At 37.9% G+C, this 26,360-nt stretch overlaps 1 protein-coding gene across 1 annotated transcript in view; it reads left to right on the top strand.

The window, feature by feature from the left end:
* Positions 1-19,069, top strand: part of MINDY3 (MINDY lysine 48 deubiquitinase 3) — a 103,235-nt gene extending 84,166 nt beyond the window's left edge. Inside the window, exons 12-15 of the mRNA XM_060097786.1 lie at positions 9,141-9,213; positions 11,852-11,939; positions 14,504-14,575; positions 18,124-19,069. Of these exons, the coding sequence (XP_059953769.1) occupies positions 9,141-9,213; positions 11,852-11,939; positions 14,504-14,575; positions 18,124-18,273 (383 nt within the window). The 3' untranslated portion in view covers positions 18,274-19,069. The remainder of the gene's footprint in view (positions 1-9,140; positions 9,214-11,851; positions 11,940-14,503; positions 14,576-18,123) is intronic.
* The last annotated feature ends 7,291 nt before the right edge of the window (positions 19,070-26,360 follow it).

The following is a 26,360-nucleotide window of genomic DNA, read 5'->3' as shown; positions in this document are numbered from 1 at the left end:
AGGCCCTGGGATGACAAGCTGTGGTGGTGGCTTGGGCCCAGGCTGCAGTAGCAGCATAGACTGGGGATGGTGGGCCGGAGTCTCACTTTTGGCCCCAGGCGGCAGTCACAAGGCAGTGGCCGCCGCACGTCTGCAGTGCCGGGCTGTTAAAGCTGAGCATCAGGAGCGGGGCTCAGGGCACTGCAGCCCGGCTTTAGCACTGATGTGTCAGCCTCAACCTGGGAGGCAGGGGGCAGGGCACAGTGAGGGTAGCATCCTTGAGGATGATGGGTCAGAGCTATAACCCGGTATCCAGTAGGCGGGGCCCAGGGCAGCAGACACTGTGCTGGTAATGGTGGGACAAAGCCACTACCCTGACACCATGGATGAGGCCCAGAGCTCCAGTCCTGTATATGGTGAGGTGCTGAGGCGCACCTCATTCCAGAGAGCAGGGTACAGCAGAGACGGGGGTCCCTGAGGGCAGGTCCCCTGCAGCCACAGCTCTAGCCTCTGGGAGTAGATGCAGGGGCTGGGGAGCGCTGTGGGCAGCTCCGTCAGCTGGAAGCGATGTTGGTAGGAGACCACTGCAGCAAAGGCTGCCCATGTCCCCAGTGGAGAGGCCTGCAGGGGTTCTCCTTTTCCCCCTGTGGTGAACTTCCTCTGAGGCTGTCCCTCCTGGTGCCAGGCTGCTCTTGACTGAGTAATGGCTTGACTCGGGTAGTACACTTCCTGTACCGTCCTGTGCAGCTATCCTTGATTTATTTTGGAGCTCCACAGGGTTTTTTGCTGCTTCTTTGTAGCCCAGTACTTTCCCTGGGCTGTTTTCTTCAGTTTGTGCTGTTTGTTTATTGTTTTTGTTGGCTTCTTGTGTGGGAGGCATGAGTTGGGGTCTCCTAGCCCTCCATCTTGCTGACGTCACTCCCCAGAACGTTTCTGTGTAATTGACTGTGCCAGAAGAAAATACAGAAGAAGGATAAGAAAAATCATCTTTAGGATTCCCTTTTGATCCTGAGCTTAGCTTCTCTACCGCACTAACAAAGGTTGTCTTAAAAGTTCACATATGTGTCACTGTAATGTCAACTCTGTCATTGTTAGCTAGGTTATTTTAATCGTCTTTGCATTTATGTACTTCGATAATTGTTATGACTAAACTATGACAGCTAACTCACTGACTTTTCCGGTATAACTTTAAAACCAAGCCATGCCTTATGTTCCATTGTAAATTACCAGGAAGGAACCTACGTTGCTGGGTTAATCCTTATCAACTCCTGAATGGACTCAGTTGTCTTTATAAATACACTTTCTTCTGTCTTGAAATTTTTAACTCTTGGAGACCTATTCCTTCCGTCTCTGAAAATTTCAGTCATACAAATTCTAGGAATCTTAGTAACCATATAACTTTAGTTACTTTTCAGTCTATAAATCTGTTTTCTTATATATCAGATGATAATATAACCACCTGTTTCTTGAGAGTCCTTATGAAGATTAAATGAATAGCATTATAGAAAGCACCTGCCCAGTCCTTAACACATAGTAGGTACTTTATAAATGTGAGTTCCTCTCTCTCTACACCTCAAGTTAATTGGTGCTGGTATTGGTGAGTTGACATTCAGTTAGCTTCTTCCACTATGCCTTTTCCCTAACTTAAGAAAAATAAATGTTGCTTTCTTCTTGGAATTAATAATCTTTTAAACTTCCAATAACATTTCATTCCAATAACATTTCATTCTAAGTCTTTAGAAGTAAAAGTAATTTACTTCTTTATATTTTCCCACCGCTGAATGAAATTCGTCTTATAGTAAGCTAACAACTTCAGCTGGAATCATTGGGCACATTGAACTATGTCATGGAGGGTGACAGATACAGTCATTCTCTTACCAATATGAACCCTCTGATGGAAGAGAGAGGAAATAAATCATTTCTATTCCTAAATGCTTTTTATATATTTTGAGTTAGGATCAAACTTAATCGAGTGCAGTTTTTGGAAACTGTAGCAAGTTAAAATGAAAATAAGATTGATATAAATAATATAAGATTAAAAGAAATGTGATCACAGTGAACTGAGATTAGCTAGAGAGCTATCATGAAGACCTGAGGAGGTACGATCATGTTGGCAAGTGGAAGCACAAAGAAGAGAAAATGATACCTATGAACACGAGGTAGGAGATAGAAATTTATATACAAGGAATAGCCAGCAAAGTGTTTGACTTGAATGGAAAGACAGGACACAAGAAAAATAATTATGTAGCATTTACTAAAGAGAAGTGATGCTTAGAGGCAAGTGGTTATTGGAATGATCAAGGAAATTAACAGTCAAGGCTTGGATTTATATTTTAAAGAAATATATTTTAGAGAATGAGTCAGGCGATTTCCTGTGGCATACCCTCCTCTTAAGGATTTATGTAAAGTATTTGGTTTTTTTCCCCTGCCATCTCTCACCCTGCTTCTAGATGTTTGCCTTTTCTATACCTCATATCCCAGGGGGGAGTGGTCGTGAAGTGGTATATGCATACATATGTAAATGCCTGCTCTGTTTCAAGATATGTTAGGTGACATGTTTCTACCCATATTGATCGTAATTACTGTATGAGAGGAGGATTCCTTCTAGAGTGGAATACATTATAGGATGAAGTATGTAAGATGGCATGGATAAACTGGGTATCTTTCCGGAGTTTCCAGTCAGGTCTTTATAGTGCTGCTTAATTTTGATTTGAAATGATTGTCCAAGGTATCAAGCATACTCTTACCCCAGTGTAACCACTACAGACCATTCTCAAACCAAACGTATGGCTTTTCTGTAATCTGCCTTTTGGGATCCCTCTGCATTAGTTTCCTTAGTGAGAGTTTTAGACCTGAAATTGAAATTGGAAGTGAATGAGTTTCTTGAGAAAGGAATGTACAAGGAGAGTATCAGAATATCTTAGGAGATAATAACTGTGAAGGAACAAAGGCATAGAGAAATGCCTTCAGAGCAAGAAGTGTTCACAGCCATAGGAGACGTGGACTTGAAGAGCCCGATGTTATCTAGAAGGCCAGTTTGAAACAACTCCGTCAGGAATACAAAGGTACTAAAACTAAGCTTTAGTATCTTATAGTCACAATTAGTAGATTTGTTTGCTTTTTGCAATTTCAGTTTTTTAAAATCATTAACGAGGTAGCGGGCTCCATTTTGTCTACTAAATTACAAGGAAAATTAGACTATCTTATTGGCGATATTAAAACATAATTTATGATCAGTGGCAATTTTTCAGAATTGAGTCCTGAGAAATACATATGAAAATAAATTTGCTGTGTTTTTACTAGAGAGAGAAAATTATTGATTAAATAAAGTAGTTTTCATCTATATAGTTTTATGTGTGACAACTTAGCAGGACTATAATCTGAATTGTTAAGAAGCAAACAAAACTTCTTCGGTCATCTTAGAAAAGCTATCTCTTTCTGTCTATGACTTATGGAGAAAATAAACTCCACTTTCTCATTTGAATATCAGTTTATGGTTTAGCTATAGACCGTCCACTCTAGGAAGCTGAAAGATTAAAAATAGAAAATTCTTCATTTTTAGTCACAAACTAATCAGCTAATTTACTGATTTGATTCACCCTTCCCCCAACATAGCACACTTTTGTTTCAGGATCTGAACAGATCTGGCTTTCTCAGAAACTATATTAACAGTACTTACAAGTTTCTGGGTAGCTCCAGTTTCCGTTTAGCAGAGGCTGGTGTGGTGACAGTTGCCGTTTGTCCCCCTCTTTAGAATATTTGTAGAAAACCTGACCTAGAGGGAAGCTAAAGAAAAGAGGATTCAGGCTCTGGTACCCGTGGGTACTTCGGTGTCTGTCTCACTCTCCCCATCTCACCCTCGCTCCCACCCCTGGTGTCTGCACTTGCCTGTCAGGTAGGTAGACCTGTAATCAGCACTGTTAGCGCCTGCTTTAGGCATATTATGAATTAAATGCACTTGCAGGCTAATCGCCATTTACAACATTGCCTCCGTGAGACTGTATTTTCAGTGTTCTAAACAGGTGACTTATAAATCAGGTTTAGGTTTCAAAAGACCGTTAGTAACTGAGGACCTGTCTAAAAATAGTAATAATCATGATGGCTGGCCTTTGCATGAAACATCACAGTTTATAAAGCAGTTTACCTGCATGGTCTCATTAAAACCTTACCATAAACCTAGGAGATAAGCAGGGATGACCAGCACCATTTTGTTCTTAAGAAAACCAACCTTGTGAGGGTTTAGGTCACTTCTTCAGAGCTGCATGCCTAGTTGTGAGAACTGAGACCAGATTCGAGGTGTTCTTCCAGAAGGTCAAGCAGTCTTTCCCCCTCTCTCCACTACCAGTACCTTTTTAAAAGGCTGAGGTCATAAAGAGCTGTGTTTTAACCTCTTTGTCTACTTTTAACTATTTTTAATTTATTGGAATAAGGATATGATATTGACTGTCATTCCCACTGAGCAGTTAGTCTCTATTTCAGAGTCTTTAAGATCTAAGGATCTCAATAATTATTTTGATGCCAAGCATACATATAAAATAAGTTCAAAAATATATTTTTAGCTGTTAGTTTCTCCTTTGTAATACTTCCAGAATTTTAATTTCAAGCAGGACCTTGACATACTATCTCTAATTACGTGGTCCCTTTACTGAAGAATCCCAAATTCAGAAATGGAAATGAACACTAGTGTGCGTGCTCAGATCCTAAAGAGAATCAGGTACTGGTCCTATATAAAATGTTACATATGGGCTTTAGAGAAAGTCCATAGTTTTGTTTCCTGGGGATTTGGGTTGGGGGTGGCGTTTGTTTTTATGTTTTGTTTCATTTTGTTTTTTACATCTCTTTTGTGGGGGAAAGTTTGGATATTTGGTTTGTATTCAGATACATGTTTTATAGTAATTTTTAAAAACAACAATAAAAGAGTAAGGACAGAGGTAAATTGAGCAATGTGATCAAAGATACTGGTCAAGAGAGGAATTTTGGAGTGCCTCCAGGTATCAGAAAATGGCTTTCTAAAATGCTAAAAGCATTCCAGTGGGTATCAGACAACGTGGATTTAAATCCCACCTCTGTAAACTCAGCTGTGTGATGTTGGGCAAGTTCCTTAACCTCAGTTTCCTCAGATGTAAGGCTTTGTATCTACTTTACATCATTATTCAGGTACTCAATAAGTTGACCATACTGTTATTTAAAAAAGAAAAAAATCCAGGGCCTCCCTGGTGGCGCAGTGGTTGAGAGTCCGCCTGCCGATGCAGGGGATACGGGTTCGTGCCCCGGTCTGGGAGGATCCCATATGCCGCGGAGCGGCTGGGCCCCTGAGCCATGCCCGCTGGGCCTGCGCATCCGGAGCCTGTGCTCCGCAACAGGAGAGGCCACAACAGTGAGAGGCCTGCATACTGCAAAAAATAAATAAATAAATAAATAAATAAAAAAGAAAAAAATCCAAAACTGTGTAGCATAGAGCTTATTCAGTAATCTCCAAAGAAGTGAATTCTACACAGATGATATTTGAAATTTTTAGCATCATGGGGTTTGTTTTGTTTTCTTCTCTCTCTCTCCCTCTTATTCTCTTTCTTCACCCCGCCCCATTGTAGACTTCATCAACCCTGTTTGGACAAGGGATATATATTTTGATTTTAAAGAGCCCTTGTATTCTTTTTAGGTTGCTAAAATATATTGATAGCATCTTTTGTCTGAATGATTTCAATGTGGTACATTTTTTGAATCTTTAAGAATAATTTTACTTGTTGTAGATAGTTTAGTGTACACCCGTCCTTAGACGTTATCTAGAAGTTGCCTTTTGTTTCGCTCTGTCTTTTCTCTTCCTTTTACATCACGTTGTCTTCTCTCTACCTTTGCGTCCCTTCCGTCGCTGCCGTTCACCTTGCTGTGCCGTGTTCTCATCACTGTTTCCTGCTGCTCCAGCCATAGTTGTTTTGTATCCTGTGCACCATGTGTGGTTTGGTTTGCAACTTTCCCATCACATAATTGAAGTGGTTCTGCAGGACAGGCCATAAAGCAGCTACTCATTTCTTTGTAAACTTCCTAGGTACAATTCACAGAGCTGTTTTTGGTTGAACCATGGTGCCTGAAATCTGAAGTTAGGATTCGCTTGAATAATTGAATGTAACAAATGTTATTGAGCAGCTACTTGTGTCAAGCACGGTGCTCGGCCCCCAGGTCACGGCATCCCTGCTGTCCGTGGCCTCCGTTTACGGGGCCAGAGGCGCGAAGCAGCAGGGAGACAGGAGCCAGGAGACCAGGGCAAGCGCGACTACGAAAATGCCCTAACCTTGCCTCCGGGCAAAAGCCACATACTTCTTTTCACTAAGAGTTCTATTAAATTGTAGGGATATGTTATTAAATCGTCAATAATAATAGCTAGGTAAACTATGATACAACATTGAGTAAAACTAAAATAATTTGTTAGTTTTTTACTAAAACCAACAGCATTTAAATTCTCCTCAACTTGATCTTCATTGTCTCCTCTGTTCCTAAGAAACTGTACTCTTTCTCACCTACGGGGGTTTGAAAACGTTACGGTCCCCAGTGCTGGGTCCCCATCTCCTCTCAGGCTGTTTCTCGTCCCGCTGTGGCCTCCTGACACCGGCTCTCTCCCGCAGCTCTCCCTTCGGCTGGTGCCTCTGCTAGGAGGCCTGCCAAGCTCCCCCCCACAACCCGTCTTTCCAAACGGGAATCACGATGGGTCCTTCCTTCTCCTTCGAGGCCAGCTCGACTCCTTCACCATTCTGAACGGGTCCCCCTACCCAGCAAATTGCTAACTCACGTCACCGTGGCGCCCCTACCCAGCGCTGCTCTGCGCAGAGTTCCTCTTCCCGAGCTCTAGGAGCTGGGCGCTTCTTGCCATCTGTTTACTGGGTTTTAAAGAAACAAAAAAAACCCCTCTTTTTAAAATTTATAAACGAACAGCTTTTTTCCTCCTTTTCAAATGTCTTAAACACAGTTTAACTGTATGTGAATATTGACACCATAGCCGCGTACCGTCACAGCCGCGGGCAGTGCCCCCTTGTCCTCCTCACCCATCCTCCCCATTCTTCTGAGCTTGAAAGCCTGTACCAGTCCATTTTATATTCATGTGGTTAAATTACGATGCATTCAAGTTCTACTTTTTCCTTTGGTGCTTCTTAGGTCAGCTTGAGCAATCAACAAATTGTATGCTCAGATTTCCTCTGCTGTTGGTATTGAGGTCTTCTTATCATTGTGTCTCTGTTTCCATATTCTCTGAGGAACCAGCTGACTAAATACTAGATGGTGTGAGTTTCGATCTGCTTAGACTTAAGGCTGCTTTTTCTAAAGAATTTGTCTTGACAGGTATGATTATTAAAGAATAAAGTAATTTCAAAATCAGTGTTTTAAAAAGGTAACTAATTCCAAATCTCCTCTTCTAATCTTGGGTGTATTAAAAGTCTTTGAGGTATTGAAAAAAATGATTCTGCAGTCTCCAGTTATAAAATACTGTATGTACAAAAACTAGAGTCACTGGCTTGGTGTGGTCATTGCTGTACTCCAGAATGTCCGTGTTTACAAGTTGTAAATCTCTTAGGCCCCTTAAAAATGTGTCAGAATGTTTAAGCTTGAGGTTAATCATGTTTGAGTTAGGAGGTCATTGTGTTGTTTTCCTAGTTGCTGTCTGTGTCTGTGTACAGCCCATTAGCCCTTTCTGGGGATGGGAGCTGAGTCTCGGGTTACATACAGTAAGAAGAGATAAGGCTGCCTGCCATTCAGAGCTTCAGAGGAATATTGTAATACACACTGCTTCTGTCAAGTGGATACACATGATAGCCCATAAACATAGAAACCTATCCAGATAACTGTTCCTGACTGCCAGTAGCCAGATAAAGCCTGTTTTACATTTGGAAATGCTAAGCTTTTAGCTGTGACCTAACTAAGCAAAATGAGTAATTTTCTACCTTTCAGACTCATCAAACTTAGGCTTACAAAGCTTGAATATTTTTCACAGGTGCCTTCAAACAAGTTTTTTTGTTCTCTATACCTTCAATTATTGGTAACTTGACAAACTGGAATTATTCTAAATGTTCACTTTCTAAAATTATATTTAGGATAATTTTTAATTATCCTAAATGATTCTTAGCCTCTTAGTCAAAGCCAATCTGTCTTCACATGGGTAAGCATGTGCTTATGAGGTTTAAGAAAAGACTTTAAAAAAAATCTTAACTTTATTTCCTCGCTGATAGTACACACGATGTGTGCAGAAAGAGCAACTCCACTTTGTTCTGTAGTTTGATTATAGAAGCAGGGCTTTCAGGCATCTTGTCCTGCAGGACAAGGTTTTGTTTTTTTTTTTCCTTAATTAACCTAATCCCTGAAAAGGTTATTGTGTTGGAAGTTGATTTATAGCTGAGACAGTCTTCAGGAAAGAATAAAGGGGTGGAGGAAGTCAGGCATTGTACATTTAAGGGAATCAACAAGTTGCTTGTTTGTAAGTACTGTGATTTCAAACTGCCCTACAAGCTTTTTGTGTGTGTCACGTCCTATTGCATCATCTGAGTTCGGGCCATTTACCAATGCTATTTCCTCATCGAGCCCAAGAAAAGGAATATTTTCCATAAACTACTCGGCATCAACATTTGATTCTACTCTGCGTTCCAACTTTGAATTTTTTTTCACTATTAAATCTATGGCTTTTATTTAAATCAGGTCTGTTGATGTAAGTCAAGAGATATCTTTTCTTGATCGTATATTGTCAGAGATTTAAATAACAGTGGATCATGAACGTTCTTGCAAGAAGCTAAAATAATAACATTGCGACAAAAAGAATTTACTGGTAAATTATTTTAATTGGATAACTGTTAAAGACTTCTTAAGTAGAAAAAAACTTGTATCATTTAAATTTGTAAGCCTGTTTAAGAAGTAATTTGGCTTTCAGGTTTCCTTGGAGTTCTCAGGGAGAAGTCATGTGGTTCATTTTTGTATTAGGAAACTAACCTTGAAAATAAATCTTTGCCTATGTGCCCAAGAAAACTAAGAGAGTACCTAATAATGTGCCCAAAATAAACTTAATATGTTGTTTCTTAATTCTTTGTATCCCTCTTAAGTGATTCTTTGCTGGAGTCTGTCTGAGCAGCAATAATAGCATTTCTGAAGTAAACTTAATCCAAATTGCTTCTGTAATTCTTTTCCAGATAATGGATTCATACCTGACTCACTTCTAGAAGATGTGATGAAAGCATTGGACCTAGTTTCAGATCCTGAATAGTAAGCTACATACGAAGTATTATTTAACCAACTCTGATTCTGTTAAATGTAAAACATTATACACACATTATTGCCTCTTTTTTAAAAATCTAAGCATTTATGCATATATAAACATAGCACTTTATATTAAGCAACGATTTAGGAGGAAGCAGTCAGACCAATCAGTATTATAGCAGAGACTTGACTTACTTAAAATGAGCTTCCTTTTCCACTCTGCACTTATGGTCTAGTTTTTTAAAAAGGGTCCTAAAAATATAAATGCCTTCTTCCATATTAAATATGTTTTTTCTCACTGTGAAACTTCTTCCATATTTTGAAATTTTGTGCATGTCTTTAGTACCTTCAGCGAAAGTAGTGACAGTTACGTAGAATGTCTATATTGCTAGTCATCCTGCTTAAATAACCAGCAGGCCTCTGACATTCAGTCTTAAAGACCCTGAACATTCTAAATGATCTGAAACCTTTGTAAGTGGCCCCAGTATGTTACAGAATATAATTTTCAGTATTGCCTAACATTAATATCAGTCGTTGTCTTCGTTAATAATGTACATTATTACATCTATAACTTCTTCCATAAATTTGGGATCTTTATTATCCATGGGAAAATATTTCTCTGGTTAAGTGGATAGATCTTTTGATCAAATATGGTAATCAAATATATAATATATTGATCAAATATAGGTGATTTAAAAATCACATTTGATCTACACTGTTTTCCTTTTTCTGCACAGTTGTTGTTTTGTTTTGTTTTTTCCCCCTTCTGAAAATGCATCTGACAATGAACAAACTTTAGCTTACACACATTTAAGGAAAGGATTCAGCAAAAGCAGCATAAAACATATTGGTACACAGTTTTTAGAACTTGATCCTGTTCTGTTTTAAAATAGTTAGGGTGTATTTTCTTTGAAAGTATGAAATACATATAAACATTTGCAAACTAATCACACCTGAATTAATATGTCTCAATGTCAGTACCTAGCACTGTGATGTTACCCTTACTTAGTAGACATAATTGTTGATTCCAACTTAAAGAGGAGAAATTCAGAGACAGTTGAACTAGTCCAATAAATGATATAATAGTAACTACCATAGTTCTTAACTGATTTCCAAGTGGAGACCTTGTTTACATTGCTCTAATATGCAAAAGGGAATTGAACTGAGGTAATTTTGGTTACTAACAATTCTTAAGATGGAAAGGAGGAAAAAGGCAAAGTTGTTTTTTTGTTTCAGATTCTTAATGTAGATGCCTATATGTCATCTACTTAATTTTCCTTGTTTCATCAGAATACATAACACACCCTGAATTTTAAAGTTAGCACAGTAGAGTCAAATTGTTTTTCTAGAAGTAGCTGAAAGATTGCACTGAGTTATTTATTCGGTCCTTTGGTCTAGTCACATTTATAATATGTGATGGCCCATAAACTAACAGGGCCTTATTATCAAGGACTAATAAATTATATTAAATATAATATGACCTTGCCTTTCTCTGTTTCATGTCATAACCTCCTGGCATTACTCAGACCCATTAAAGTGTCATATCCTTTGCATGTTGTACAGTTGACCCTTGAACAACACAGGGGTTAGGGGCACTGACCCCCGCGCAGATGAAAATGCATGTGTAACTTTTGACTCCCCCAAAACTTAACTACTAATAGCCTACTGTTGACTGGAAACCTTACCAGTAACATAAACAGTCTATTAACTTATATTTTGTATGTTATATATATTATATTACTGTATTCTTAAAGTAAGCTAAAGAAAAGAAAATGTTATTAGGAAAATCATTAAGGAAGAGAATTTATTTATGGTACATGTATTTATTGAAAAAAAATCCACATCTACGTGGACCTGTGCAGTTCAAACCCATGTTATTCAAGGGTCAACTGTATAAGAAGTTGTATTTAACCTGACACTTATAGTTTGAAAGATAACATGGAGAATGAAAATTTTCTGAAAAGACCATTTTCATTTTTAAAACTCTCTTCAAACTGCAGTCCACTTTTCTCTGCCTTCTTTCTAGTCACGCATAATACCTTTCAGCAGCCTTGGCTACACCTGATCGTTACACCTACACTTTACTCTTTGAGAATTATCTTACCTTTTTTAACCTTCAGTTTACACTGTCTAAGAATTTTAAGCCTCCACCTCATTTGGTTCTTGAAAGTAAGCTTTTTCGGAGATGTTTTTGATTATCTGGTGTACCACTGCTTTTGATGCTGTTTCTTTTTCTCTTTGGGCTTAAAAAAAAAAAAAAGTTTATTTTAAGTTAAATGCCTCTTTTGATAGTTAAATTCAGGCATAGCTATGAAGCAAAGAGAATGTGCCTTTGGGAGGTTAAAAGCCTGTTTTTACAAGCCTGGGTTTTTAAGTTACTTTACCTAATAAGGAACAATATTCCAAAGTCATCATCATAATTTAAATTCTAAATAGTAACAGATTACTCTGGTTTAAAAATAACCGAGTTTTGGCAAATTAGATGTCATCCTGTGTATTTGTCAGTAAGGGTCTAAAAAGAACAGCTGTCAGGATTTTTGGCAGTCAAATGTGTTACAGTACTAGTAATTTAATCATGAAAGAAGAAAAATAAGCTTTTTTTTCCCATTGGTATCCACTGTTTTTCTTTTTTCTCTCCCCATAGTATAAATCTCATGAAGAATAAATTAGATCCAGAAGGATTAGGAATCATATTATTGGGTCCATTTCTTCAAGAATTTTTTCCTGATCAGGTAACATAGCTGAAGAAATATATTTATTGTTTTGTTCTATTGGGAGGATCATATTATGATTGTTTCAGCATTTTTTTCTACTAGTTAAAAATGTTCTAACATTCAGATATTAGACTAATAAAGCACTATTATCATGTAAATACTTTCCCAACAGAGAGGATAGAAGAGTTGTGCGTTCCCGTTCTCGTACAGCAACGCAAAACTTTGACTGGGGGACAGGGGTGGTGGAAGAGAGTATATACACCAATATAGACACATTGATACTGTTTTTCTAAAGGAAGATTCCAATTCAGAAGTTTGTGGAGTAAAGAGAGAAGGATTCTCTTAAACCACTCCCACCCCCATTTTCCTTCTCTCGGGTAACTGCTGTTAATTCATTGGTATGTATCTTTTTAGAACGTTCTAAATACTAGCAAAGAAGGTAAAGGAGCCTGTATGTAGTGCGAACTGCTACCAGTGCTAAGTTTGAGGAGAATTTTAGTTGAGTAAAAGGAAAGCCTTTTACTGGAGTGGAGCTGTGCTGCTTCATGCTGGGACATGCCTTCCACTGGCTGTGACAGGAGCTGAGTTCAAAGGTTCTATCTTTACCCGTCTCAGTATGCTCAAATTATGTCTGTGTCATTGGCTAATTCTACAGCCTGCACCTGGCTTGTCTTCCTATCTGAGTGCAGGGTTTTACCACTCACCCAAATTATTTAGCCAGGTGTATTGTGATCATTTCATCAGATACCAGCATGGTTTATGGGAAGACTAGCAGACGCAGCTACCATTTATTGAGCATGTACTATGCACCCAGGCACCGTGTGCCGTACAAATTAGGTATTATTTTTCCCCCATTTTGTCAATGAGGAAATGGAGGATTAGAGAACTTAGGAAAATGGTTTAACGTCATACTGCTAGCATGAGGCCAATTCAGGATCCAGTGTAGGTTATCTAAGCAAAGAGACAAAGTACTTTAACCACTGTTTTACACTACCTTTTGTTACTATTTATTTTGTATCAGTTGTTAGTTTCTAGAACTGGAGATATAAATTGTATTCAATTGTAGTAAAATATTTATGTTGTAAGTTAAAGTATATTAACTAACTCTGAAAATCAACAGCCAAATTATCTAAGTGACTAATTGCACTGACTCATGTATACAATTAAGATGATTGAATAAATTCTAGATTTTTCTGTTTTGTAAAGCATTTGAAGGGGATACAAAAAATTGAGAGCTTAGATTTTAGACATGAAAAGTTGAAAACAGTTAAAAATGTAAACAGTCTTTCAGAATAACAACTGAAGAGATAATGCAGAGTAGTATATGATTCACAAATTAATTGAGACAATTGTTAGAAAGACCCCAAAGTAATAAGGAACCCAAATAGTGTATTTAAGGCAAACTTTACAAAGTAAGATTTGAACCAGATCTTGAAAAATGAGAAAAGAGTTTAAAAAAAATCACAAATGTGCAAAGCGCCAACAACCGAAGGTCTCTTCATGGGAAGATGAGGAATATGCTTGTCTCCAACAGAATTCAGGAAGGTGAGTGGTTGGAGACAAGACTGGAAGGGTAGGTTAGGTCCTGTAGTTTAGGATTCTTGGTTGCAAATCCCAGCCTGAACTGCGTGACGTGGGCCGGAAAAATAGGAACTGGGAGGGGGAGGACAGAGGAAGCAGCGCCTGGAAGGAGCCTCATCCCCACCTCATCCCTTCTCATTGGAAAGGAGCTTCTTCTCTTGGTTCCAACTGGAAAAAATTCCAAGGAGGGACACTGGCCCAACTTTTGTCACAATCAGATATGACCAGGAAGATCCTTAAGGGGGATGGGCACAGGGACACTCAGCCGTAGGCACTAAAGGGAATCACTGGGAGTCAGGCACCTGCAGGGGCCTGACCGTCAACGGCCTTCAAGGCTACGTTTAGAGAGGTGAACTTGAGCTTTAGCGAACTGAGAACCAAAGTTAGAACAGTGGGAATGACATGATCACTTTCTCTGGAAGTTAGTATAATGATTTATTCAGCTTCCTGTCTCTGTTGAATGTTGTTTAAGTCTCTAAGCACTATGTTTCCTTTTCACAGTTAAAGTTCACAATATTCAGAAGATATTTATGGGGATGGAAACCCCCAATTTGATACTGTGGATGGACTTGGAAGGACTCTGGTGCATATGTTTGTAACCTGAGTGGAAGTGGTGCCGCTGCTTTTCTGTGTTTATTGAGAGGAACAAATTATTTACAAGCAGAAAAAAAGCAGAGATACAGTTTAGGAAGTTTTTTTGCATTTTAGAACTGTGTCCTTTTTTAAAAAAAATTACAGTAATGCATGCACGTATTTAAAAATATAAACTGTAGAAGAGCTTAGAATAAAAATCAGCCCTGCCCCAATTGCCACTCTCTTCCCCAGAAGCAAATCTCAGCCTTTAGGTTTTAGGGTAGTTACCTGCAGAAGTCTTAAGTATCTCAGATGATTCTGTAATCAAAGGATGTGGAATTAAGAAACTTCCATTTTACTTTCAATTGCTTATTAGAAATGGCCTGATATAAAGATTTAAAGTTTTAATTGTTCTTTGTTTTTAACAGGGTTCCAGTGGTCCAGAGTCTTTTACTGTCTACCACTACAACGGACTGAAGCAATCAAATTACAATGAAAAGGTATGATAACTCACGTTGTAATTTGTCTTCACCTGGCTTGATAAACTATAGGGGTATATAACAATGTTTGATTCCCATAAACTTGCCACCTAAGGAAGGAGATTGTTCTAGGAGTCTCTTTTACTATCAGAGCACATTTTAGCCCTGGACTCAGTGAGATCTTCATGGGAATTTTGGAGCAGTGTCACTGGGACAAGGTAACTCCATCTACATACATGTTGTTACCCTTGGGTGTTGTAGATATTACTAAATCAAGTTTAGTGTGCTGAAAGTTACTGATCCGTTTAAATGGAGAAAGAAGGGTTAAGAGTGAGATTTTTGATTTAGAAAAATATTTTAAAGGATTTAAATTAATATCCATAACACCACCTAGCATTTATTGAGCATTTCCCTGGAATTGTCTTAAGCACTTCGTTTTATGTGAAGTTTAACACCATCCCATGAAGTAAGTAGTGCCTCTATATCCCCCTTTTACAGTGGAGGAAACTGACGCATGGGAGAGGTAAGCAGCTTGCCGCGGTCAGGCAGCCGGGAAACGGCGGTGCTGGGACGGGAGCCGAGGGCGTCCCCCTCAGAGCCCGCGCACGGCTCACCCACTGTGCTTTGCTCCACGGACAAAGGCACATCAGTGCTTCACGTCCAGATATACTCACCGGCTTTAAATCAAAACTTTGGTCTCTCCAATTCACCCTCTTTGATTAATGAGCTTTGTCTACACCTAAGATATAGCTCCTATGTCTGCATTTATGCCAGTAACAGTCACAGTAGATATAGCTAATATTAGAAGGAATAAAGCCTAACATGCCTTTTGTGTGTGTGGGGGGAGGAATACAGAAGTTTAAGTTATTCCTTTATTTTACTATAACTTTTAAATCTCAGAAAGCAGAAACCAAACAAAAAAAACAAGTATTTATACAAATAAAATAATAAACTATAAAACTGTACTAAGGGAGTAAAGGAAGACTTGAGCAAATGATGACAGAAAGTGTGATAATTGAGCACGCTGTGTCCCAGAGAGCGGGGCGACTCCCGGCAGCGTCAACAGACTCACCCCTCACAGCTGGGAGCTCCCACTGGCTTTTGAGTTGGAAGGTGCCATAGAGACAGTTGGTGCTGAACCCCTATTTTACTTCCCTCATGAATGGCCTCCAGTCTCTTGAAATACTGTGGTAGGGGTGTCTTCTTCGTGCCAGCAACTGGCCCCATTGTCCTGAAGCAAGTGGTTCTGTTTTAAATGATTAACATCTGTATTAGAGTATAATTGCTTTACAGTGTTAGTTGCTGCTGTATAACAAAGTGAATCAGCTATACGTACACATATATCCCCATATCCCCTCCCTCCCTATCCCACCCACTAGGTGGTCACAAAGCACCGAGCTGATCTCCCTGTGCTATGCGGCTGCTTCCCACTAGCTATCTATTTTACATTTGGTGGCTAACATGCCTCTTTAATTTGAAATACCCATGCTGGTTTCAGATGTATCTAAATTGAGGATGGCTAGAGAAAATAGATCATAATGTATATTAGATGCATAATTTCAGTTAGAGCAAATCTAAACCTGTGACTAAAATTTACTTTTATTTTCATAATATAAATTAGAACTTTTATTACATTAGGTTTGAAGATCTTTTCATAGTAAAATGATTTACTGATATCTATAGCAAAATATAAATTGTCAATAAGCAAACTTGTATGCTCTGTTCTCATATGTGTAAATGAGTGTTTCCTCTAGATTTTGAAGTTTTATGTAGCCTTGTAATAGAAGGTACTTTATAGTCACTACTTAGTTACTTGCCTACACAATCCCTGCAAGGTAGGTCAGTCAAATATTATCCGTATTTTACAGATGAGGCCTCTGAGACAGGCGGATTAAGTGACTCACTCAGGGTCACAGAGCAAGTCATTGTCAGAGCAGGGATTGGAACTGAGTTCCTGATTCCCAGTCGTGTCCTTGGTCTGCTTGACCACGCTACCCGTATATAGTAAGTTTTCAAGTCGTGCTCATGACAAGCGTCTGACATACTAACAAAGAGGTCAGAAATCAAAGATGAACTATTAACCTGACAGTAGTATGTAAGCAATCTTAACACGCAGCATGTATGCCATTAAGTTGCAGAGGTATACCATAAAGTTACTCAGGAGCTAGAAATCTGGTAGACCACAGAGTAAGGTACTATTAAAAATATCTGAGGAAACAGACAACAGAAGGCTGGCCAAGCGGAAGGGAATGTGACCCACCAGGGGGCACAGGCCAGGGAGCCCACACCGGCAGGTCGGGGTACTCCACCCAAGCAGGTCTGCTCTAACACCATGAGCAAGGGATGTTCTTCGTGGACAAGTTTTCAGCAAAAAGTTTTGCTTTGGAGAGCTGAAAAGCATGACTTACAGTTTTAATAGTAAATTTATTCCATCAAAACTGGAAAGTAATACAGTAACCAAAGTAAAGATGCAAAAAAGTAAAAGTATTTGTTAAATTATGTCTTTAGAGCCTCCTAAAAAAGGAGATTTATGAAACCAAATTATCTGGCCTAGTAATAGAAAATATTCCCATATTTAATGTTTTTTAAGGAGACTCCAACTTAAGCTAATCAAGTTGTTTCTCTTGGCTCCTTGGTCAAATAGTTTATAGCTTTTATCTTGGAAGAATGCAATTACAATCATGTGTATCAGCCACTGAGTGTAAAAAATCATTACACATACTTTGGAAGAGGGCACTCGTCTGTATCTGTTCCTTTTAAATTATCAGAATTTCTCTTGGTACAAAGCGAAATTCATGACTGAATGCTTTAATGTATACAGTGGGTGCTTATAATGAGTTAGGGCTTTAGCTAGTATGTTACTTCACAGATGACTTCTAAAAGTTGTTCAAAGAAATCAGAATAAAACTTTTCTGATATCCACCTGCCAGTGTATCTTTTTAATAGTCATTGCCATTATTACATATAGAGATTTTTGTTTCTGACCTGACGTCCTTTAATTTTTTTTCTCCATGATTTTTCATGCAGAACAAAGTATATTCATGAACAACATTTCAGAAGTATTTAGTACAGTAATAGAAAATTTCATTGACAAACATCCAGTTTGCTTGCAGCTCTGGAAATTCAACATTTAAATTGAAAGTAGAAAGTAAAGTCCTTCTCAGAATATATAGCCAAGTGCCTCCATATTAAAGCAATAGGAACTATGTAAATGTTGTTATATAAAGAAAATGGTAAATTTATTCAAGGGGTATATATTATTGGAAGAATGATTTTTCTTTAATCAGAAATAGTATGTTCTTGGGATTTGCATATGCTTCTTATAAATCATGATCTTATAATCTAAATTCAGCTTGTTTCACCATCTCGTTTCCAGATTTATTTTCACATTAATCAGGAAGCAGATATTCTAGCTTATAATTTCTATCAAAATAAAATTAGATATGAAGTTCCATATGAAACGGTACACAGTGCCCTGTTTGCTAGCCTATGAAAAGTGCTGTATCCCTCACAAGACTTTGCTAAGAATATTGATTGCTTGACCTTGGTGGCTTTATTTTGTTCAACAGGTAATGTATGTGGAAGGAACCGCAGTTGTTATGGGTTTTGAAGATCCCATGCTACAGACAGATGACACCCCTATTAAACGCTGTCTCCAAACAAAATGGCCATACATTGAATTACTCTGGACCACAGATCGGTCTCCTTCACTAAACTGATTTGCCGAAGTATTTATAAGGAAGATTGTAATAGCAGGTGTTGAAAGAGGGATGAAAGACTGGCGATTGGCTCAATTAAGCTATACACTGGTGTCATTGATTAACTGTAGATAACAATTGAAAACACATTTTCAGTGTTTAAGATATGTTTAAATTATTTGTTTTAAAGCTTTTAAGTTAAAGGTTACCCTGTTTAAACTCTTTATGTGAAATTTACTAGCAAAACTAAGCTGTAATCAAAGTTTATCACTGTTGCAGTCAGATAATTTGGTCATTTATCAAACATCATATTATAACATCTTTATATTGAGTATCAAAGTTACTATTTATAAACTTCTACTTTGGGGTTTTATTTCATTCAGGCACAGTTTATTGTTTAAATGATTCTGGCATGCAATATATCAGCCTCCAAGCTGAAATGCAAAAGAGTTTATCTTTGTTATTTTCTAAAATCTGGTTTCCATTAGAAACATTGATTGATAAATAACAAATTGTCAACCTGGACCTTTGACAATTGGCTTAGCTCTGGCATGTTTATAAAGAGTAGAAGCTATAAGGGAACATTACCATTTATTCACAGACATATAGAGAAAAGAATCTGATAGTCTTAAGACTGTCAGCTTTCACTGTATTGCCAAATACACTTTTCCAAATTTGTCCCAACAGCCCTGTAAGCCAGCTTTCTTGTATATTTTAAATGTGATAAATGCATGAGAACATCTGTTATTACATTAGTATATTGCATTATTTATTACGATCCTAGTTGATGGCCTAAATAAACACTTTTTTTCTTCAACCGTATCCTTGATTTTTCACATTCATGGCTCAAAATAAATACTTTTAAATGATCCTGCCCAGTAACCCTGAGAGCACAGCATAGAACAGACGCCTACCGGATGCACATGACCCCTTGACAGGGACACCAAACCTTATGCTTACCTAGGACTTCTGTAACTCAGACAGCCAGGAGCACCAGAACCTGACGGGCACCTGTCTGCATCAGTGGACAAAGTTGCAGAAGCCTCATCCTGTTCATCTCTGAGAGAGATTTACTAGATGTTGATAGGTTTGTTGCCCAGCAATTTGAAATGTGAATAGCCAGAAAATACTTTCTTTCCTTCACTTGAGAAGCCAACAAGATATCCTCTTATGAATTTCAGAACTGAACTTTACCTTCAGCAGTATAGTTGAATATGTATTTCCTCTATAAGTCTCTTGGGGGTTTTATTTATATTTTTATAGACATTAACAATTACAATGATTAGATTTTAGCATAAGAAAACACAAAATTCTATATATAACAACTTTTGGTAGCACTGTGTTCAGGAGTGTGATACTAGCTACTACAGTTACAGCTGTAAAATGTATTTTTGGTACATCATCTTGCCTATTACCAAATGGCTGTAAAACACATACTAGAATTAATTTCTAACTCTGGTCCTATATTCCATAAGGATTATGAAAAAGCATAGATTCTTCTCAAACATTGCGCCTACAATATAGTCATTTCTCCTTACAGTTGCTTCATGACAAACCATTCCAAAATTCCACAACATAATCATTTTACAAAGCCTGTGGCTCAGGAGTTTGAACAGAATACAGTGGGCATGGCTTATCTGCCTCTCAATCTGGAAGCCCAGCTGGGAAACTGTAGGTTTCTTAACTCACATGACTGGCATGACTGGGACCTTAGCTTGATCTAACTGACAACTATCAAACACGACATCAAACAAACAACTGCAGATACGTTTTCTTTTCACGTCCAAGTGGGACACTTACCAAAACAAACTATATGCTGGGCCATAAAACAAACTTAGAAAATCCCCAAAAGTCTGGAAATTAAGCAGCACACTTCTGAATAACCCAAGGGTCAAAGTGGACTTGGCAGTGGGAATTAGAACATATTTTTTACTGAATGATAATGAAAATAGTACATAGTAAAAATTGTGGAATGTAAATAAAGCAGTGCTTAAAGGGAAATGTATAACTTTAAATAAATACAGTAGAAAAATAGAAAGTTTGGAAATTAGAAAAATAAGCTTTCATCTCAAAAACAAGAAACTGAAAGTAAAGTAAATGAGATAAAAAGAGATACTGACATGCAAAACAAATTTGGACTTTACACACCATGTGTAAAAGTTAACTTAAAATTATCAGAGATCTAATTGTAAGAGCTAAAACTATAAAAGAAAAAACAATCCTCATCACAATGGGTTAGATGGTGGTTTCTTAGAGTACCAAAAACACAACAGCAGCAGCAAAGATAAATTGAACTTCATCAAGATTAAAACCTTTGTGTATCAAAGGACACCATCAAGAAGGTGAGATGACAACCCACAGAATGGGAGAAAATACTTGAAAACCATACCTCATAAGGAATTTGTATCCAGAATATATAAAGAAATCTTATATAACACATAAATTAAAAATATTTTTAAATGGGCAAATAATTTGAAGAGATATATCTCCAAAGATGATATACAAATGGCCAGTAAACACACAAAAACATGCTTAACAAAATTAGTCATTAGGGAAATTAAAATAAAAACCATGAGACACCACCTCACCTACCCTAGGATGTCTAAAATCAGAAAGCTAGATAGTAACGAGTGTTGGCAAAGATGTGGAGGAAATGGAAATCTTAAATGGTTGGTGGGGATATAAAATAGTGAAGTCACTTTAGAAAAACAGTAGTGCAGTTCTTCAGAAAGTTAAATCAAGGGTGAGCATATGACCCAGCATTTCCACTCCTAGGTATACACTCAAGAGAAGCAAAACATATACACACAAAATTTTTTAAATATTTATAGTGGTGTTATTCATCCTAGCCAAAAATGGAAATGACCTAAATGTCCATTAACCAATGGGTGGATAAATAAATGTAGTATATACATACAATGAAAAATTATTTGAAAATTAAGAATTACTGATACGTACAACCACACGGATGAACTTGGAACACACACTAAGAGAAGCCTGTTGCAAAAGACCACACATTATGATTCCATTTATGTGAAATGTCCAGAATAGGCAAACCATAGAGACAGAAAAGGGATTAGCAGTCACAAGAGCCTAGGATGGGGACAGAGAGGAGGAACACAATTGGGAAATGACTGCCAATGTATAGGGGTTTCTTTTGGGGTGATAGGAATGTTCTAGAATAGATAGTGATAATGGTTACACAACAGACTATATTAAAAACCACTGAATTGTAAGAATAAAGGATAAAATGTGAAACCCATGAAATAGCAGATATGTAATATGAAAAACGTCAGTAACACCAGAAGTTAGTTCTCGGTGGGGAGGAGGGAAACTAATAAAAAAGAATAAAAACACCTAACAAAACTGATCAAGAACAAAATGAGAAAGAAATTATTAACACCAGAAAAGAAAAGGGAAACATTGCTTTAAATTCTCCAGATATTAAAAAGACTGGAGTTAAGAGTACATTCAAACTTAAGTTGTTACTATCTTAAGAGACTGTTATAAATTTAAACCTCATGGTAACAACAAAGCAAAAACCTGTAATAGATAGATACACAAAAGATAAAGAGAAAGGAATCTAGGCATATCACTACAGAAGATCATCAAAACACAAATGAAGAGATCAAGAGAAGAAGAAAAAAAATGAATTACAAAACAGCCAGAGAACAATTAACAAAATGGCAGTAAGTACATACCTATCAATAATTACCTAAAAACTAAATGGACTAAGTTCTCCAGAATACGTATCATGGCTGAATAGGTTTAAAAACAAACAAAAAACAAGACCCACCTATATGCTGCCTGCAACAGACTCACTTCAGTTGTAAGGACATACTCAAAAGTGAAGGGATGTAAAATGATATTCTGCACAAATGGAAAACAAAAAAAAGCCTGGGATAACTAAACATTAATCAGGTAAAACTGGCTTCCAGACAAAGACTGTAATAGACAAAAGGTAATTATAAAATGATAAGTCAGGGCCTCCCTGGTGGCGCAGTGGTTAAGAGTCCGCCTGCCGATGCAGGGGATACGGGTTCGTGCCCCGGTCTGGGAGGATCCCATATGCCGCGGAGCGGCTGGGCCCGTGAGCCATGGCCGCTGGGCCTGCGCATCCGGAGCCTGTGCTCCGCAACGGGAGAGGCCACAACAGTGAGAGGCCCGCATACAGCAAAAAGAAAAAAAAAAAAAAAAAAAAATGATAAGTCAATCCAACAAGAGGATATAACGTGTAAATTACACACAGCATAGGAGCACCTAAATATATAAAGCAAATATTAACAGCCCTAAAGGGAGAAGTAGACATCAGTATAACAATAGTAGGGGACTTTAATAATCTACTTTCATAAACGGATACAACATCCAGACATAAAGTCAAAAAGGAAACACTGGACTTAAACTGCATGTTAGACCAGATGGACTTAACATATACAGAACATTCGATCCAAAAGCAACAGGATACACATTTTTCTCAAGCTAACATGAAACATTTTCCAGGGTATATGATGTTAGGCCACAAAACAAGTCTTAACAAATTTAAGAAGACTAAAATCATCTCGAACATTGTTTCTGACCACAGTGGTATGAAACTAGAAATTACAAGAAGAAAACTGGAAAATTCACAAATATGTGGATATTAAACAGCATGCTACTGAACAACCAATGGGTCAAAGAAGAATACAAAAGAAATCAAAAATTAAGACAAGTGAAAATGGAAATACAACATACAAAAACTTACAGGACACCGAAAGCAGTTCTAAGAGGGAAGTTCATACTGATAAATGCCTATGTAAAGAAACAAGAAAGATCTCAAATAAACGACCTAACTTTACACCTCGAAGACACAAAAAACAAATGGATCCCAAGTTTGTGGAAGGAAGGAAATAACAGATCAAGCAGAAATAAAATAGACTAAAAAGACAATTAAAAGATCATTGAGGGCTTCTCTGGTGCCGCAGTGGTTGAGCGTCCACCTGCCGATGAAGGGGACGTGGGTTCGTGCCCCGGTCTGGGAAGATCCCACATGCCGTGGAGAGGCTAGGCCCGTGAGCCATGGCTGCTGAGCCTGTGCGTCCGGAGCCTGTGCTCTGCAATGGGAGAGGCCACAACAGGAGAGGCCCGTGTATCCCACACACACAAAAAAGACCACTGAAACTGAGCTAGATTTTGAAGATACACAAAATTGACATTTGGCTAGACTCACCAAGAAAAAGAACTCAAACATCAGAAATGAGAGCAGAAGCAAGAAGACCTACAGTCCTGCAGCCTGTGGAACAAAAACCACATTCACAGAAATTTAGACAAGATGAAAAGGCAGAGGGCTACATACCAGATGAAGGAACAAGATAAAACCCCAGAAAAACAACTAGATGAAGTGGAGATAGACAACCTTCCAGAAAAAGAATTAAGAATAATGATAGTGACGATGAGCCAGGACCTTGGAAAAAGAATGGAGGTAAAGATTGAGAAAATGCAAGAAATGTTTAACAAAGACCTAGAAGGGCTTCCCTGCTGGCGCAGTGGTTGAGAGTCCGCCTGCCAATGCAGGGGACATGGGTTCATGCCCCGGTCCGGGAGGATCCCACATGCCGTGGGGCGGAGGGGCCCGTGAGCAATGGCCGCTGAGCCTGCGCATCCGGAGCCTGTGTTCCGCAACGGGAGAGGCTGCAGCAGTGAGAGGCCCGCGTACCACAAAAAAAAAAAAAAGATAAAATATAAATATATATGCACCCAACATAGGAGCACCTCAATATATAAGGCAACTGCTAACAGCTGTAAAAGAGGAAATCGACAGTAACACAATATATATAATAGTGGGAGATTTTAACACCTCACTTACACCAATGGACAGATCATCCAAAATGAAAATAAATAAGGAAACAGAAGCTTTAAATGACACAATAGACCAGATAGATTTAATTGATATTTATAGGACGTTCCATCCAACAACAGCAGATTACACTTTCTTCTCAAGTGCGCATGGAACATTCTCCAGGATAGATCACATCTTGGGTCACAAATCAAGCCTCACTAAATTTAAAGAAAATTGAAATCGTATCAAGCACCTTTTCTGACCACAACACTATGAGATTAGAAATGAATTACAGGGGAAAAAATGTAAAAAACACAAACACGTGGAGGCTAAACACTACGTTACTAAATAACCAAGAGATCACTGAAGAATCAAAGAGGAAATCAAAAAACACCTAGAGAAAAAAGACAATGACAACACTACAATCCAAAACCTATGGGATGCAGCAAAAGCAGTTCTAAGAGGGAAGTTTATAGCTATACAAGCCTACCTCAAGAAACAAGAAAAGTCTCAAATAAATAATCTAAGCTTCCACCTAAAGGAACTAGAGAAAGAAGAACAAAACCCAAAGTTAGCAGAAGGAAAGAAATCATAAAGATCAGAGAGGAAATAAATAGAAACAAAGAAAACAATAGCAAAGATCAATGAAACTAAAAGCTGGTTTTTTGAGAAGATAAACAAAATTGATAAACCATTAGCCAGACTTATCAAGAAAAAAGAGAGAGGACTCAAATCAATAAAATTAGAAATGAAAAAGTAGACAACAGACACCGCAGAAATACAAGGCATCCTAAGAGACTACTACAAGCAACTCTATGCCAATAAAATGGACAGCCTGGAAGAAACGGACAAATTCTTAGAAAGGTATAACCTTCCAAGACTGAACCAGGAAGAAATAGAAAATACGAACAGACCAATCACAAGTAATGAAATTGAAACTGTGATTAAAACTCTTCCAACAAACAAAAGTTCAGGACCAGATGGCTTCACAGGTCAATTCTATCAAACATTTAGAGAAGAGCTAACACCCATCCTTCTCAAATTCTTCCAAAAAATTGCAGAGGAAGGAACACTCCCAAACTCATTGTATGAGGTCACCATCACCCTGATACCAAAACCAAACAAAGATACTACAAAAAAAATTATAGACCAATATCACTGATGAATATAGATGCAAAAATCCTCAACAAAATACTAGCAAACAGAATCCAACACATTAAAAGGCTCATACACCATGATCAAGTGGGATTTATCCCAGGATGTAAGGATTCTTCAATATACACAAATCAATCAATGTGATACACCATATTAACAAATTGAAGAATAAAAACCATATGATCTTCTCAATACATGCAAAAAAAGCTTTTGACAAAATTCAACACCCATTTATGATAAAAACTCTCCAGAAAGTGGGCATAGAGGGAACCTACCTCAACATAATAAAGGCCATATATGACAAACCCACAGCAAACATCATTCTCAATAGTGAAAAACTGAAAGCATTTCCTCTAAATTCAGGAACAAGACAAGGATGTCCACTCTCACCGCTATTATTCAACATAGTTTTGGAAGTCCTAGCCACGGCAATCAGAGAAGAAAAAGAAATAAAAGGAATACAAATTGGAAAAGAAGAAGTAAAACTGTCACTGTTTGCAGATGACATGATACTACACATAGAGAATCCTAAAACTGCCACCAGAAAACTACTAGAGCTAATCAATGAATTTACTAAAGTTGCAGGATACAAAATTAATGCATAGAAATCTCTTGCATTCCTATACACTAATGATGAAAAATCTGAAAGAAAAATTAAGGAAACACTCCCATTTACCAGTGCAACTAAAAGAATAAAATACCTAGGAAAAAACCTACCTAGGGAGACAAAAGACCTGTATGTAGAAAACTATAAGACACTGATGAAAGAAATTAAAGATGATACCAACAGATGGAGAGATATACCATGTTCTTGGATTGGAAGAATCAATATTGTGAAAATGACTATACTACCCAAAGCAGTCTACAGATTCAATGCAATCCCTATCAAATTACCAATGGCATTTTTAACAGAACTAGAACAAAAAATCTTAAAATTTGTATGGAGACACAAAAGACCCCAAATAGCCAAAGCAGTCTTGATGGAAAAAAATGGAGCTGGAGGAATCAGACTCCCTGACTTCAGACTATACTACAAAGCTACAGTAATCAAGACAGTATGGTACTGGCAGAAAAACAGAAATACAGATCAATGGAACAAGACAGAAAGCTCAGAGGTAAACCCACGCACCTATGGTCA

This window comes from Mesoplodon densirostris, chromosome 4 (assembly GCF_025265405.1).
Source record: "Mesoplodon densirostris isolate mMesDen1 chromosome 4, mMesDen1 primary haplotype, whole genome shotgun sequence".
In the NCBI taxonomy this organism is placed as follows: Eukaryota; Metazoa; Chordata; class Mammalia; order Artiodactyla; family Ziphiidae; genus Mesoplodon; species Mesoplodon densirostris.
Note: the sequence above shows the minus strand (reverse complement) of the source record. Positions and strands in the feature narration are given on the sequence as shown.